This window comes from Phascolarctos cinereus, unplaced genomic scaffold (assembly GCF_003287225.1).
Source record: "Phascolarctos cinereus isolate Bilbo 61053 unplaced genomic scaffold, phaCin_HiC Scaffold_5;HRSCAF=322, whole genome shotgun sequence".
In the NCBI taxonomy this organism is placed as follows: Eukaryota; Metazoa; Chordata; class Mammalia; order Diprotodontia; family Phascolarctidae; genus Phascolarctos; species Phascolarctos cinereus.
In genome coordinates, this window is record NW_027555958.1 from 210,829,607 (window position 1) to 210,848,181 (window position 18,575).

Genomic DNA, 18,575 nt, shown 5'->3' on the forward strand with positions numbered 1-18,575 from the left:
GCTAGAGTGATGAGTCCAACACTGCAGGTGAAAGGAGTTAGTGTGACATGAAAATGACCATGGAGCAGATAAAGCTGAATCTTTGCCAGGCTTAATGATAAACACTGACTAAGCATAACATACTGCAGTGAGGTCCTCTAAAAAAGGAGGCTACCGTTTGATACAAAAGTGTTCCCACTTCTATTAACAAAGGGGCGCTTGCTAAAAATTTTTGCCCTGGAATGAAGAAGTGAAAACTGCTGCTGCTACATTATGAGTAAAGCTCCATGGAGCTCTGATTGGCTCAGATGCAATCAAGTATTCCATAAGTGTCTCCACAGGGAAAGCAAAAAGATCCAGGTGAAATTGGGTGCATGAAGCTATGAAAAAATTTCCATCAGAGAGTTGCATTCTCTGGGACAGCTTTCTGGTCATACTAAACTGTAAAACTATCCTTTCTCTCTTAGATTCTTTCAGGACCCAGTCTCAGGGGTGAGGGGAGGCATGGTGATTATATGCTGATTACAGCAGGAACTTGAAGCAAACTGGAAAGCTGCCCTCTGCTAAAGAGCAAGGAGGATAGTGTTGATGGCTCCCTTAGAATTACTCTCAATTCCATTAAGAAGACTGCCTTTCCCTCTAAATAAGCCCTAAAAGTTGAGAGACTAAGAATGTATTAGATCAAATGGGATAATGTATGTAAAGTGTTTTGCAAACCTTAGTTGTTGTTCAGTCTTTTTTTCAGTCGTGTCCAACTCTTCATGACTCCATTTGGGGTTTTATTGGCAAAGAGACTGGAGTAGTTTGCCACTTCCTTCTCCAGCTCATTTTACAGATAAGGAAACTGGGGAAAACAGGGTTAAGTGACTAGCCCAAGGTCACAAAGCTATTAAGTATCTGGGGCCAGATTTGAACTCAGAAAGATAAGTCTTCCTAACTCCAAGCCTGGCACTCTACCCACTGGGCCACCAAGTTGCCCTCATTAGTCTTTAGTTGTTGCACATTTGTATAGAAGAACAAATTCAATGGGGCCCACATTATTGGAAAGAATGCATATAACATTACCTCTTTCCCACAGAATCCTTTTCCCAGGACCTTCATGGCTGAAAAACTTTACACAATTTACTCACCTTTCTTTCTTGGAAAACTCAGGCCCAACCATATTTTAAGAATTGGCATAAGCACAGACAGTGAAGGAAGAGAAAGAAGTGTCACCATCAAATTGGCAGAGGAGGATGATAGGAAATAAAGAGAAATTTCATCAAGAAAATACATTTTATTTTGCACCACTTAAAAAAGTGGACTGATACAGCTTTCCAAATGAACTGCAATTTCCTATACCTACACCTATAAAATACAGGGCATGTTCCTCTATAACCTCATCACATATAGCTGGGTGAAAGCAGCACTAATGGAAAAACAATTGCTAGGGGATGGAAACAAATGACTCTGTACATTAGCTACACATCCTTGGCTGCAATCACAATTTTACTCACTTTGGAAGTAAAAAATATACCAAAGTATACCATTCTTTTCTTTTACACACACACACACACACACACACACACACACACACACACACACAATGTATCCCATTTGATCTAATGCATTTTCTCAGTCTCACTATATGTGTGTGTGTGTATATATAAATTTTTTCACAATGATGCCATGCAGACTTTTTGAAAGCCCAATTCCTGCAGTTAGGATTTGTTGGGTGTGCTGGAAATCAAGGAAGCTGGCATTACATATATCATTTACTGCTGTGAAAGATATCACACAAAAATGTACTCTACAGCTGTCACTACTGTAATTGAAATAAGTTTCTTTTTGCTGTTAAATCCCTAGTAAATGGCACCCAACCTGCGTTAGTCCCAGTGATTTTCCCTGCTGTGATTCCAATGAGAACTCAATCAATGGTTCTCTGTTTTCAATCAAATGGAAGTTCTTTTTTTCAGCAATTGTAAAGTGTATTAATTTGGAAAAACACAACATCACAGCAGACTACCATCAGATAATAGTGCAGTATAACAACCTGAATTAGGCACATAATTGGGCAAGAATTGTATAACCCTTGCAACATGCATATAACTAATAAAATCAGGAGTTTGGGGTTATCTACCAGTTTCATGTATTTTCATTTCAAGTACTACATTCTGTCTGGAGAAGGAAATGACAAACCACTCCAGTAACTTCACCAAGAAAACTCCAAAAACAGGGTCACGAAGAGATGGACACGACTGAATGGCTGAACAACAACCACAATTTATCAAAATGTATTTTTCTATTTCTAATTATTTTAGAGGTAGTCACTCTTCCATCCCTAAGCCATTAACATTTCTCTTTTTATTGTGATTCTTCAGACATTCTATTAATCCAAGGGTTCTAACTTTTTTTTTTTGGTGGCATGGAGCCCCTTGGCAGTCTGGTGAAATGTCTTCTCAAAATAATGTTTTTAAAATACATAGTGTAAAACTAATTACATCAAAATACAGTTATTAAAATATTTTTAAAACAAGTTCACACAACCCAGGTTAAGAACTCCTGAAATACAATGGATTTTAACAAAGTTAGAAACATCTCCATCTTTTCCTCTAAAATGTTTGCCCTGAACCATCTTTTAAGTATAATTTTCATGGTTACATGTAGTCTCTGATAAACATGTCTATTATCACTGAGGACTTTCTACATTCCTTGACGTAAGGTCTTTGTGTACTTGATATTGAGAAATACAAATTTATACTGTACACATTATTACTATGAGTAGCAGATAGGCCTCTCTAAAAGGAAAGTATCACAGTAAAGAAGTCTGATAAAGAGGGAAGAAAAATTTAGGACAGGAAGAAAATCACCTAGCCTTCAGCAGACCAATACAGAAAAAGAGCCAGCAAGCAGCAGAATGACTGACAAAGAACAGAGCACTTGGCCTTGTGCAAGCACTAGCAACAAACCACTATAGTGAACCTATCACCATTGCCCCTCATTCTCCTGGCCTCCAGGTGACTCTCTCACACAGATAACAATCTCCAGTCAGATCAGAAGGGGGGGAGAAGGGGCAGTACATACAGAATGTGAAGGAATTCCTTAGGGAGGCAAACTAGTTCTTATCTCACCTACCTTTTCTTACCCTCTTTTGTCTAACCTGCTACACAACAGTTAAAATCCAGGATATTCGTTTCCCTTCTAATGACTCCAGAACCAGCCTGCTGTGCACATGCAGTGCCAATCTAAGACGAGAAGCATGATGCAATGGAATAAGCAGACTTGGAGTCAGAGCACTGGGGTTCAAATCTCAATTCTGCCACTCAACTCCCTGTATGTGACACTAGGGAAATCACATCACTTCTCTGGGGTTCAAATTCCTGATCTATAGAAAAATGAAGGCATTAGACTGGATAATTTCTAAGATCCCTTTTAAAAATCTTATGGACAAAATCCAACTGCAAGCTATACAATGAACAATAGGCGGTGTTCATCTACCTGGTTTTTCCTGAACATAAGCTTGAAGGCAAGCAATGTTTCCTTTTTTGTCTTTGTACCACTATGCCCAGGCCCAACATAGTACCTTGTATATAATTAATTTTATTAATTTTTAATTTCTTAAATTTTTATATTTTAATAGATATTTATTGACTAGAGTGGCTGTTCATCTCATTTGGAAAGTTTCCATAGTATTCTTGGGCCTGATGCAAAAGTCTATGTCATCATCGTCGTCATTATCATCATCATCACTAGCATTTGTATAATGTTTTAAAGTTTGCAAAGAGCTTTACAAATATTATTTCACAACTACCTCAGGAGCTAAGTGCTATTATGATGCCTATTTTACAGATGATAAAACTGGAGCAAGCAGAGGTTAAGTGATTTGCCTAAGGTGACACAGTTAGTAAGTGTCTGAGATGGGATTTGAACTCAGGTCTTCCTCATTCCAGGTCCAGCACTCTGTCCCCCAAGCCACCCAGACACCTCACTGTCTTCTGCAAACAGGAGTATATGGAGGCTTTACCATCTATAGCAAATCTTTTTTCTACTAAAAATTTTTTGCAAGACATCCTCCATAACAGAGATAAACACACAGACAAGCCTACTTCTTCCTGTTATATGCCTCACTTGACACTAATGATCAGAGAGGGTCATTAAATAAAGTTCTCTCTGCCATTTCAATCAAGTAATCTTGTATAATCTTCATGTATTCATGAGAGGAATCTTGTTAAAGAATAGCCTTATGTTTTGCTTTCCCTTCAGAACCTTCCTCAGAGCTATCTCTAGCACCAAAGGCCTCCCCCAAAAAGATATCTTCCACCTTCTGGGCCTCAAAATAGGTAAAGTAACCTGACCTCCTGGCCTGGATCTTATTCTCCTCTGTTCCTCTCTGCTGTAATATGGGCCTCTGAGGGCCTCACATGACATAAGATCACCATGTGCCATGAAGATGAACTTCAAGAGAGGACCTTAAACAGTCTAATCACATGTTTCCTTCAACAGAATTCTCTCCAACCAATTGATACTTTGCCTGGATTCACTCCTCAATGGTAAGCATGCTTCCATCCTCTTATATCTGGACAATCCTGGTAACTCTAAACCTCTAGCTACCAATGTAGAAAACCCATTCCCCATCCCCAACTCACTGTTCCTTCATGCCCATTACCCCTCCAGATCTGCCTGTCCCTTCCACTGTGCCCTCTGGCCTGCCTGCTCCATAATTTAAAAACTTCCCTTCATCTTAAACCTCTTAAATCTTTCTTACTCCTTCCATCTTCAGGTCTTTCCTAAGGTCACCTGGTAACACCATTTCCTTTGCATCTCTTTCTTGTATGTGCTATACTCTCTCTCAAAACCTTTTTCTCAATGGTTGCAATGGAGAAGTTGAAATACTCTTTGATCCCCTTGGACACTTCCAAACTACATCTACCACTTTCACTAAGCAACTTCTCCTCCTCTGAGGTCTATGCTATCACCTAATACAGATCACGGTGGCTGTTATAGATTCCTTCTCCTACTAGGATATTCTCCTCTTTCCCTCAGTGAGTTCAGTGCCTGATTCACCATCTTTCTCCTCATCTCCTGCCTTCATATTAGAGGACTTTGACATATATATTGATGAGCAAATACTCTTAACTTTCCAGTTCCTCAATCTACTCAATTCACATAACCTGTTCCTCTATTCCACCTCATTCTTACAAAAACGGTCACACACTTATTTGATCCTGTGAGCCATTAGAATTACACTCACCCGTTTTCTTATTCAAGAGTTCTGAAATTCCTTTATCTGATCATAATTTTTTAAATCATTCCATCTTTACCTATGTCTTAAACCTCCTAAACTTATTCCTCACCATGCCCTTCATTCTCTCCGGCCATTACACCTACATTGGATCTACTCTCCTACCTTCCCTATCTTGACCTCTCAACTGTACATTATCCTCTGCTCTAGAATCCCATGCCCCCTTGTCCTATCATCTATCATGCCTTGCCAAACACAAATCCTGGATTACTTTCACTATCTACTTTATTTGCTCCTATTAACCTTATGCTGAATAGACCTGGAGCAAAACCACAAAATTCTGCTGTTACTACAAATTTCTGTTATCTAATCTCAACTCACTGAAGTAAGGCAAACATGGCATTCTTCCTTACTCAGTTTGCTATTCCATTCTCCACAGAGGCTGTTCCAAATATTCTCATCTCACCTAAAATCTCCCCTTAGGAGGAATGACTGAACCAATCATGGAGTATGAATATAAGCCCTTCTCCCCACCCTCTCAGCTGAGCACCTCACTTCATACACCACTAACAAAACGAAGGCCATTTAGACATATTCTCCCACTATCTCCTCCTTTATTCAAGTCTTGGATGAAGGGTCATTAGTCCTCCTCCTTGACAAGATAACCCTTGTATCTGCCATCTTCTCTAGCAGATTTCCCTCACTATCATTCCCAGACTAACTTCAATCTCACCTCATCTACTGGGTCCTCCCCTGCTTTCTCGAAATACCCATGGTCTGTACTTTAAAATCCCTCACTTGATTCTACTACCACTAGTTATGTCCTGTATCTCACCTACCTTTTGTGGCTAAAAACTCTTTGATAAAGTTCTTAGTTTCCCTGGCTTCCTTCAGGACTTAGTTCAAATCTCACCTTCTGAAAGAAATCTTTCCCAGTCCTCTTAAGCTACTACTGCAGTTGTCTCTAAACTCACCTTCCATCTACCATGGATATACTTTGTATGTAACTATTTATTTCATGTTGTCTCCCATATTGGAATGTAAGCTCCTTGACAGCAGAGACTATTTTTATCCTGATTTGTATCATTAGCACTTAAAACAGCATCTAACACATAGCATCAGTTAAGTGTTAATTGATTGACTACCAAGTCAAATGGTTTTCCCCCTTATAATTAAAAAAAAAATCTTAATTTACCAAACTCCAAAAAAAGAATGTATCTAAATACAAAGGAGAACAGAAAAAGGATGATTGATTATATGTGAAAATGTAGGTCTCTACTATATACAACTGGCTTTTTCTAAAAAGTATTATATTCAACAAATACCTTTCAAAACTACTCTTCTGTTTCTTTCTGAACTTCTTTCTGTTCTCTTTTGTGCATTTAAAACAATACTTCCATGACATACTTTTCCTTCTTTCTTTCGGGGGTGTGGGAGGGTGTGGGGATGACACCAACGCTTTCCCTAACTCTACTCTCCCCAACAAACTCCAGTTTCCATTTTAAAAAAGGAAAAAACAATCCTTCTAACAATGAAGCATATGAAATCAAACAAAATAAATCCACACATTTGCCTTGTCTAAAAATATATGTCTAATTCTGCACCTTGTGTCTATCACACTGGTTCAAGAGGTAGGGAGTATCTTTGTCATTGAGGCCTCTGGAGTCATGGATGATCATTACATTGATAAGTTCTTAAGTCTTTCCAAGGTGTTTTCCATTACAATGCTGTTTTTACTGTGTAAATTGTCATGTTAGTTCTTCTCACTTCACCCTGAATCAATTCATACATGTCTTTCCAAGTACCTTTGAAATTGCCCTTTTCATCATTTCTTACAGTAATATTCCATTACACTCATATACTATAATTTGTTCAACCATTCTCCCACTGATGGACATTCCCTTTGCTTTTTAGTTCTTTGCTACAACAAAAAGAGTTGCTATAAACATCTTTCTACAAATAGGTCTTTTTCTTTTTTCTTTGATCTCTTCAGGGTATACACCTAATAGTGGCATAACTGGGTCAAAGGGTATTCACAGTGTAGTGCCTTTTGAGGCATAGTTCTAAATTCAAATGCTTTTTTATAATTAAAAAAAAGTAAAGACAGAGAGATCTTCGATCCTCTGCACCTTTCAATCAATTGTGTAACGATGCTGTCTACTGTAGAATATCATTTGTGAAGGTCTCCCTATTCTCATTAAATGTCCATTAAGTGTACTCTTAATATGTCTAGAATAACCAAAATAACTCCTGATAGCTTTTTACATTTATGCTTTTAGTTGTATTAGGTATTCTATAAGGACTGAATAGACTAACATGACAGAAAACTAAAAACAAACACTCCCCAACCCCCCAAAAAACAAAAAAAAAACAGGGTGCATTCACTACCCCAAGGCCTAAGGCATTTTGAAAAATTTGTTTCTTGTTCAACCTTTTATACAAAACAGCCAAGAATACTGGCCCTGCCATCCCCTCAAGCTATTGCCTCCTATCTCTCCAATCATTTAGTGCTAAACTTCTAGGGGGAAAAAATAGACTACACTTTATTCTTCCACTAATAGGGATTCACAGATTTTGAGCTGGAAGGAACCTCAGAAACCACCCAGTCTAAGGCCTTCATTCTACAAGTGGCAGCAGTGGTTTAGTGATTTTGTGCAAGGACAGATAAGTGGGAGAGCCAGGTTTAAAATCCAGGTCTTCTGACTCCAGCAACCACCACTTTAACGCCCATTCTTTTCTTATTTGCTTGTCATCTAGCTTCTGTCCTATCAATTTACTGAATTGCTTTTTCAAAGGTTAGCAATACCTCTTAATTACTAAATCCAAAATACTTTTCTCTCTACTTCTCATCTTCCTTGACTCTTCCCTTCCCAACAACTCAGAACTTATTAGGCATCTAGCTGATTTGTGCTATTTCTGTTATCTCTACGGATTTGCAAATGTCCATGTTTATTCTGTCTCCTTCCTTTTAAATGCTATGTTCCCAAGAGAAATACTAGTTTTATAACTTGAGAATAATAAAAAATATTTCTTATTGATATAGTGCTTTATAGCTTACTAAGCACTTTCCTCATTATAGTATTATAAGGTAATTAATGCAAGCATTATCCCCATTTTATAAATGAGGAAACTGAGGCTTTCCAAGAAAGTTACTTTGAACAAAGATCTTCTGATTCCAAGTACAATGCTCTTAGCTCCATACTGTGATGCTTCTAAATTATAAAATGTTAGGGCATCAATTACAGTGCTCTGCAAGTTGTTTTGTTTTGGGGGGGAGCTTTTTTTGGGGGAAAAGGTTAGTAAGAAGAATCAGATAGGGGCATGGACCTATGACTTTTTAAAAATTTATTTATTTTTCATTTTCAACATTCACTTCCATAAGATTTTGAGTTCCAAATTTTCTATCTCTCCCCTTACCAAGACAATGTGCAATTTGATATAGGCTCTACATATACTTTCATATTAAAACTATCCTTGCATTGCTAAGAGATACGTCTATCAACGTCAGTCATCACACAACGTGGCTGTTATTGTGTACCATGTTCTCCTGGTTCTGCTCACTTCACTCAGCATCAGCTCACATAAGCCTTTTCAAGTTTTTCTGAAGTCTGCCTATTCATCATTTTTTACAGCACAACAGTATTCCATTACGTTCATTATCACAACTTGTTCAGCCATTCTCCAACTGATGGGCATCCTCTCAATTTCCAATTCTTTGCCACCACAAAAAGAGCTGCTATAAATATTTTTGTACATGTGGGTCCTTTTCCCATTTGCATGATTGCTTTGGGATACAGACCTAGAAATGCTATTGCTGGGTCAAAGGGTGGACCTGTGATTTCACTGGCTTTAGATACTCCCTGATTAAGAAAAGCTCTCTCTACCAAAGCAGATCAGCAACAGTTTTGTAACTTGCCAGAGGCACTGAGAGGGTTAAATGACTTGCTCAGGGTCACCAAGCAATAGATTCTTAAAAGGAATGCTAGTGACTGATATATGCTATCCTAAATAGGGCTGTATCATTTCTTATAAATCTATATGTATGTGTATATGACTGCTAATGGAAAAGCATATATTCTTCCTAATTTAGTAATATATTATAAAAATCTGAAAAGCTTTCACAATAAGCACAGAAATATGTAAATTTACGCAAACTGTAAATTGAAAAGGAAATAGTTCAAAGCACTAACAATAACTGGAAAGGCCCTGAGAAATAACAGGAACATAAAGATCACATTAATGAGGTTTTAGGTTCCATTAACTGGAGTTCTCACCTCCTCCAAAATGCTCTATATCACAGCATCTTTTTCATGCTTATTTCAACAAGCAAATGAATATTAAGAGTAATTTTCTGATTTAAACTTAATGAGCTAATTTTCAAAATGAAAATATTCTAAAAATCAATATTGTGGATATTCTGGAAATACATTCACATTTTTGTTGAAATTTGTATGCAATGCTTTTTCTAGAAAAAAAAGTAAACATGTATACATATTAACTATGGAGACCACATGGTATAAGGGACAGATAGATAGCTGGTCTTGAAGCCAGTAAGACCTGGGTTAAAGCCCTGACTCTGATACATACTGGGATGTGTAACCCTGGGCAAGTCATTTAACTTCTCAGTAAGCAAGCTTTAGGATTACTCTTTATGATTACAAATTGCAGAGGAGGATAGATCTATACATCCATTGGAGGGAGTTTCCTCTCCCAGAAGTTCCCTATACCAACTAAATCACAAGTGCAGTACCTAACCCTACATATTAATCAACTGACCCATTTAGTTAGTAAAAATAAGTTCACAAAAGCAATCACACTAATAAGAACCCAAGAAGAAGCTCTCATTATTTTTAAATAATTTAAAATCAAGTCAAAAGGAATATCTGCTATCAAACTCATCATACATTAAAATCTAATAAGTGCAATGTAACCTTGAAGTAAAGCTATGTCCCACAAAATGATATCCTGACTAATGTGTATAAGGCATTACAATCAAAGCCTAATAGAACATCCCAAATATATACATTTAAATATCTTCAGGCTACCCATCCCTCTGTTCTATTCACTCAATACCTCTTGTATTTCTCTTGGATCCACTTATGGGAGGATCTGCCACAGACTGAAGCTGGAAAAAATCCACTTCCAAATCAATTCCACAAGCATGTATTAAACATCTGTTATGTGCCAAGCACCGTGCTAGATAAAGTCCTAGGTGCCTCAAGGTTCTTACATTCCACTGGTAGAAATAACATGTACAAATAAACACAATGCATATACAAAATAATAGGGAGAAACGGGAAGCTAGCAAATGGGATTAGGTTAGGCTTCTTGTAGAGTTTCCAACTTGAGGTACATATATATCACCAGGGAGTACAAGAAACTTGTCTAGGCAGAACAGAACATATGGTAAATAATGATATTGTCCTATTGAAATGAACTCATGTATTTTCTTTCTTAGATGCCCATGTATGGCAAACTCTAGAATTTTTCTTCCTTTCATATTAAAAGGAGGCACAAAAATATTAAGGGAAACTACAACTGAAAGAGGAAGCACTTGTACCTAGGACGGAAGGAAGTTATATATTTTACTAGAGGCATAGGTGGGAAGAGAGTTCTTTCCAGGGATGCGGAAAACCTGTGCAAAGAGTCAGAGACAGAAATAGCAGAACCTAAAGACACCTGTGTAGCGAAATGAAAAAAGATTTGGGTTGCAAAGTTCCCACTAACAGAGCAGCCAGAAGTCTTAGACTGGTAATGACAAACCAGAATCAATAGTCAAGCATATGGAGAGGAAAGCTAAGTGCACAAGCAGAGGTGGTATCAACACTAAAAGCAGGTATCAATGCCAAGATCCAGAGTTCAAGGGTCACTTGAAGACATGTGGCCAAGGAATCGGGGTGAAGACTTCAATTCAGGAACAACAAAAAGAATCTGATTCCACACAGTTTGCCACACGAAGTTTCCTAGGAGGTTATGGGAACTAATGAGGCTGGCCCTACCTTCCAGCATCCTATAACTGAGCTACAGCTGACTAGCTTCCTCCACCACATCCACCTCTACCTCCACCACTATCATCACCACCACCACCACCACCTACAGCATTACAGTTGAAGGAAATGGCTGTCTCTTAATGGAAAGGGGCAGATCCTCCCCTCAATGGCTCTGACTCCATTCAGTTCTATTACAGTAGAACTGCTTCCTACTGTATTTTTATTGTTATTGTTGTTATTTGTGGTTGTTTTGCCTAACATCATGTTTTTGTGGATCTAATTAATGACACTGGCAAGGTACACCTGTATGTACTATATTTACATGCTACATTCTTTTTCTACTAAGTTCTATTTCATTTTGGTTCCAAAAAGTGGAAATGATGTTTGATTTCCAGTTACTATATCAGTCTTGCATATGACTAAGTGAAATGGCCAATTAATAAATGCAAAAAAAGAAAATAGCTCATTTCCATAAAGAATAAGCAATCCACAAAATGAAGACAGAAATGTATATGAGGAAACCCCCAGAGAGCTACAGAGAATTTTGGATTTGGAGCTAGCAGACTCAAATTCAAATCCTGGTTTTGCCAACTTAATACCTTGATTGATCTAGGTCCTCAGTTTCATTAGCAAAATGAAGGACTTCCAAGTTTTAATTCTTGCTCTTTGGATTCCATAATCAAACCTCTGGCAACACATAATATTCCCTATGTTCTGATTCACAGTTCTGTGCACCAGAATTTTAAATAAGAATGCTTAACTTTTTTATAGCCTGGCAAAAAAAAAAAGGCAAGTTCTGAAGTTTTATCACTAAGCCTTTAATACATTTATTATTATTTTATATATGAATATATCAATGCATATATATGTATGTATGTATGTAATACCATATGATTGCCTCCTACCTCTTTTTTTTTAATACTAGCTTTGTGACCAGAGGAAAGGGAAAAATTAGTCACAAAACACAAAATGCAAAATTTTCTTATTTAACTTTCCAAGTTAATGTATGGAAACTATTAATGCACATAAAGTAACTATTTCATGATTCCTCATTTATAAATAAAATTAAATCACATCCACTTGAATAGTTCCATTCTATAGGGCACAGAAATAAAATCAGCTTTTCCCTGGATTCTGTCATTCCCTAGTAGTAAGATAAGGACTTAATCCAATTTGTAAAGCTAAATTTGAACCAGAAGGCTAGATTTATGTGAAAAATATTCACCTATTTTAGTGTTTGAAAAATAATATACCTGGTGAAAATATCATAGATAACGAGGGTAGTCTAGGCTTACATAAGTGTCTAACTTGCTAATGAAAAGTGACTTGGACAATGGAGAAATTCTCTGTATTTTACTACTTCAGTTTTCACTGGTATTTATGTTGCCCAAATTAGTTTCACTGGCAAGTTTAATTAGTATGCTATTCATCATCTCTCTCTCTGATCATTAGAGTTGTGAAATAACCCTGGACAAAACACTGATCTCAGCAGTACCCTACTATAAAGTCTATCCTTTGAAGATAATTTATTTAAATTATATCCCTAATGTGATTACCAATAGATTCTATGAAGTCAAACGCAATGTTTTTTGTCTAGTTGACCTGAATGCTAGTAACAATAAAAAAGTGACATTTTTATTTTTTTAAATATGAGGCAGCCAAAAGACACACTGAGTTTGAAAGTCATATCACAAGGTTACTTTGTAGTATAGTAAATGTCAAACTATACACATCACCTGCCACCCTGCCCACGGAAGTTTCTAACATAGTAATAAAATGGAAAACCGTTTAGTTTAATAATAATAATAAAAACAACTTCAGTTGGTGAATATTATATGTAGCATCTTGCCATGGTTGCTTAGCAACCAGTGGTGAATGAACTCCACAGAGGATGGAAACCCAAAATGAATGTACAGTATGTGCAAGTTTCAAGGACCTGAAGAAAAGTGTCAGTAGTTAATCTAAATCCCAGTTGACAATTACCATACCCAAGTGAGGGAAGGGGAAATCCATCAAGTCTTAACAATAACTAAGCACTAACAGTATACTAGGACCATAAAAGTGGATGAGATCTTGGTGCTGTGGGATTAACAACCTAAATTTGACAACCACTATATTGCTATGAAGGCACTAGTTTTGCGCAAAAAAAAAAAAGTGACAGCATGATTTGCAAATCACACAACCTTCACAAAAATATAGTAGATGTCTTATATGCCACATCCCCTTATTAAGAAGGATTGCGCCATACTTCAAGTCAAATCATGTCCTCCCTAAACATAAAAGCTATATGTAGTAAAAAGTGTTTAGTAAATGAAGGTGGGTATTAGTCCTGTGCCCCCAAACACTACCATTATAAAAAAAAAAGTGACAGTGTATCTGTCATCAAGTCATCAGGGTCTTATGGTTGAGCTAATTTTGATGTCTTTCTCAATCTTTGTCAAGTCTTGGCTAGTTCTATCTACCTATTTTAGTCTAAATTGATCATCTAATTTAGTAGTCTTTAATAAATTTAAAGACTATTCTACAGTGCTAGGATATCAGAAATAACATTAAAGACTAAGGAATTAAAAGCATAAAGATTGCTTAAAATTGAATGGCAACAGCAAAGGAAAAAAAATGGACTTTGCTATCATGATGCAGCTGCTCTCTCACTCTGGACCTTCCCTCAACCCTTCGAGTCTTCTCACCCTGAAATAACCCACTGCCTCCCTGGTCTCTTCTCCTACTGAGTCCACCCTGTCCCAATCTCTATTTCGGGGACAGGTCTAGGTTGCCCAAGCTTCATTCCCTTCCTGGTTCTCTTGGGTATTCCCCTTACACCCTTGTGCTCCCTTCTGCATGATGTCTTTCCCCCCATGAGAATATAAGCTCCTTGAGGGCAGGAACTATCTTTTGCTTGTATTTGTATCTCCAGCACATAGAACAGTGACTGGCACATAGCGTTTAATAAATGCTTGTTCTCTTGCTTTAAATTTTTGAGACTCCCCATTACTTGAGAAGTCAAAAGGTTTTAACCCACTTTAAATAAATCTCTCTTATCAGCACAACAAGGCAGTATTTTTTTTCATTACCTGAGGTGATTAAGAAGAGGCTGTAGTCGCTCATCAGATTGCACAGATGGAAGTGACCTTGCTGTTAACTACAAGAAAATAAAATTTTTTATCAGAAATATTAGCAAATATAAGTGAAATCAGTTAACTTATTTCAATATCTAAATGCAAAAGCAAATATATGTGTGTGTGTATGTGTATATATATACATACACACACACACATATATATACTATACATACATATACATATATATTTCTCTTTGTCAGGGAAGGAGAACCATATTTCAAAAATAGGATGGAAAATAACTGACTATACCTGCAGTTGCTCAATTCTCTCATTAACTCCAAAAATAAGTAAACATGCAAAACTGAAAAGCTAAATATACAAGTATTAATCCCACTTTTTCAGAAATCCACAATAGGAAGAATTTGGTTTCTAAATTGATAATGGGTAGGCAAATTTCTGTCTGGTTAATTCAGTTCAATTAGAAAAAAGACATTAAATACCTACTATATTCAATACCTTGTAACTAGGTATTAGTGACATAAAGATAAATCCAAAACCAGTTCTCACCCTCAAAGAGCTTACATTACATTCTACCAGGGAGAAGGAAACATGTATAAGGACAATTAAATATGCTATTTGAGTTGACAGCATGACATGAATTCAAAATGACAGCATTGCATGATGAATAGAGAGCCAGCCCTGAAGCCAGGAACCCCTGGGTTCAAGTCCTATCAATGTTAGTTATCATAGGTTCATTCTCTCCCTATCTGGATTTTACGAGGGCAGAGGAAGCACAAAAACACAAACATGAGGAGGATGAAGATCATTACAGAAGGTAGCACCTAAAATAAGACTTGAAAGTATCTAAGGATTCTTAGAGTCAAAGGAGAGAAGAGAAAGCACTCCAAGCTGGAGAACAGCCTGCCTATACTTGGGAAAGGAATGTGTGACAGAAGCAAAGTTTGAGAACAGTAAGCAGGCCCATTTGGCAGGAACAAAGTATGTCAAGGGAAGCAATGCAACCATGTGGAACAAGTCTGAAATGGGAAGATGGAGTTTGTCTATGAAGGGCTTTAAATGCCAGATTGAAATTTGTGAATATTAAGTTTAGTAAGACTTATGATGACCAAATATACAGCAGCGAAACCTAGATCAATATTAAGAAATTTTTTTAAAGTTTTTTACCTTAGAGTTAAATCAACACAAAATAGTTTCCACATACAGAAAACAAAGAAAGCAATAGCCTTTAATTCTGACAACTATGTTTTCATAAGAATCTACTAAACTGTAAAAAGTAGCCTGCTCAAATTTATTCATAATATTGAACTACAAATTTCATTTAAACTATGTAATAGTAATTCCCAAACTTCTTCATCCTTTCTTTCTGACCAAAGTCTTTCTGACCAATCTTTGGACCCAAGATTTCCCGAAATGAAATGTGGAGCTTTATAATTCCCATATTACCAAAAGGGAAAGAGATAAATAATCAGGTTAACTGTGACAGTGTAGTGTCATGGAAAGAATGCTGAATTTGGCATTAGAGGGACTGGGTTGCAATCCTGGACCTTCCATTTAGTCTCTGGGTGACTGTGGGTGAGTTACTTATCTTCTCTGGGTCTGTAAATTGAAGGAGTTGGACTGGATGACCTCTGTGGTCTCTTCAAGCTCTAAATCTATGATCCTGAGACTGCCCATAAACAACACTCTAGAAACTGGCTGTTCCAAGGTTTTGTTTCCTGCGCATAGCCTTGCTGTGTAAAATGTACCCCTGTTTGCTCACGATAGCAAACCAAAGATCACCATGGGCAGTCTGGCAGCTTTTGGAGAACCAGGGTATGGGTTGTTTGGGGAAGGGCAACGCAAAACAGGCTAGGCAGAAGTACAGGTTTGTCAGGTATAAGCTCAGAAGTCATGATCCTCATCACCTTGCCAATCCAATCAGTAGTAAAATGGGAGCCAGAGCTAGAGGAAAGATGTTCTAACAAGGGTGTGTCAAACTGCACTGGGGGAAAGAAAAGACTACTCTGAAGCAATGCTCTGTGTCAATTCTGAGAAAATTCCAGAGGCAGGGAAGAAAAGGAGCAAGGCTCAGAGAGGGTGACACTGGCTGGGGGCATACCCACAGAGAAGTCAATGAACTAATGTAGGCCAAGTGGAAGAACTGAAAGAAAGAGACATCCTTAAACAGGTACTAGAGCTCTACAGTAAAGAGGTGTGACCACCGGCCAGAATACAGTAGACTCTCATTACCAGGGCCAGCTGTAGGTCTAACCTCAAAATGTGATGGAGAGGCAGCTAGGTGGCGCAGTGGATAGAGCACCAGCCCTGGAGTCAGGAGGATCTGAGTTCAAATCTGACCTCAGACACATGACACTTACTAGCTGTGTGACCCTGGGCAAGTCACTTAACCCCATTGCTTAGTCTAAAATTGAAAAAAAAATTAAATTAAATTTTAAAAAAGCTGATGGGTATATGAGTTAAGAGAAGTTGCTAGCCAGCAACAGTAGAAAATAATGCAAAGAACGGCAGAAAATAGGCCAGAATTGATGCTAGCAAAGAACAGACACACCTTGCAAGCAAGACAACAGCAGTCTTCCTAGGAGTAGCTGAGTCTTTTCTAGGACCTCAGTGTGGTAACACTCTTAAAGCTTAGAATGAAAACAACACTGAGAAGCACATTGTAAACTCTTTGGGACTTGGGTTCATAGATTCTAGGATTTAGAGCTACTAGGGGCCTTAAAGATCATATAGTCCAGGAGTTCTGGGTTCTGTTAAAAATCTTGATAACTGTATTTCAATATAAATGCTTTCTTTTGGAATTCTATGTATTTTGTTTTCTGCCTTTGAAAACACTGTACTGAGAAAGGACCCATAGTCTTCACCAGACTGCCAAAGAGGTCCATGACAAACCTCTGCTCTAGTCCAACTCTATCATTTTACAAATGAGGACACTGAGACCCTGAGACAGTAATACCAAGCTATACAATAAGATTCCTAAACAAATCACCTTGGGGTGGAAGAAATAAAATAAAAATATTTATTCTCTTTATATCTAATCTTTACATACTTATTTTTGTCCTTGTCTTTCCCTTTAGAAATTAAAGTCTTTGTGAGTAGGTGGTGTTTCATTCATTATCTTTATATCCCCAGCACTTAGCACAGTGATTGGCACATAATAGGCACTTTTAAAAGCTTGTTGATTGGTCCTCACTAGTATAACAACTTGTATTTGTTTAGATCTTTCAAGTTTACAAAGCTCTTTCCTTACAGAGATGTGCTAGAGCCAGCTCTAACCAGCTTGCAAGAGCCATTGTTAAATTTTCAGTGTAAGCATTTATACTTCAGAAATTGGTAATTGTTAGAAATCTAGGCTGAATTTGCTGTTTTGTTGACTGTCTAGACTCAATAAAGTATTAATAATTCAGATTTAAAAGGTCGTGTGCACACTTTTGCACACTTTTTTTTTTCTGGAAAGCCTTGTTAAATATTCACCTGCATATCCCTCTATTATAAACACTATATAAGCTCAGCAGAAACATCATAGAAGACTCAGAGAATGAAAATATCCCCAGAGTGGAGACCAGGTGACTAGAGAACAGTAACTGTAAATAATAATGATAACAATGACAACAACCAGTGCTTTAAGGTTTGCAAAGTGCTTTGCACCCATCATGTCATTTGAGCCTCACAACACCCCTGCTTACAATCACTCTATGAGGAAAGTAGTACAAATATTTTTATTTGCATGCAACAGAAAAAGAAACCAAGAACGACAAAAGGTGACTTGCCCAAAGTAAGAAACAGTATGTGGCCAAGAGAGCATCCAAATTCTACTACAGAGATCTTTCTAACACACTATTTAGCAATAGCAATCGATTATATTTAAAATGGGACTATCACCTGGCTGGGTAATCAAGTGGCTAGGTTACAAACTTTATTTCAGAACCTGTCAATATAACTTCATAGCTGACTTAATTCCTGTAAGCACAAAGAGTTAAAAATCATGGGATCACAGATTTAGAACTGGAAGAGACCTCAGAGGTCAACCCTCTCATAGTACAGATGGGGAAACTGAGGCCTAGAAAGGTTAAATGACTTGCCCTAGGTTACAAAGGTTAAGTGGAAGGTGCAGTGACAGAGTCTAAGATATATGACTCTAAATGAAGAGCTTTTCTCATAAAATAACAATGACAGTGAATATTTTCATGGCACTTTAAAGTTTGCAAAGTTATTTACATGTTTTTTCTCATCAGTGTATATGAGTTACCCTTAGAGACATGAATTTTCCATTGTACATTCTCGAGAACAAATTAAACCAGTCAAATC

The 18,575-nt window shown here is 37.3% G+C and overlaps 1 protein-coding gene across 1 annotated transcript in view; it reads right to left on the reverse strand.

The window, feature by feature from the left end:
* The window catches only part of PRIM2 (DNA primase subunit 2), a 351,568-nt gene that overhangs the window by 133,198 nt on the left and 199,795 nt on the right, over window positions 1-18,575 (reverse strand). The window contains 1 exon segment of the mRNA XM_078155303.1: window positions 14,262-14,329. Within this exon segment, the coding sequence (XP_078011429.1) occupies window positions 14,262-14,329 (68 nt within the window).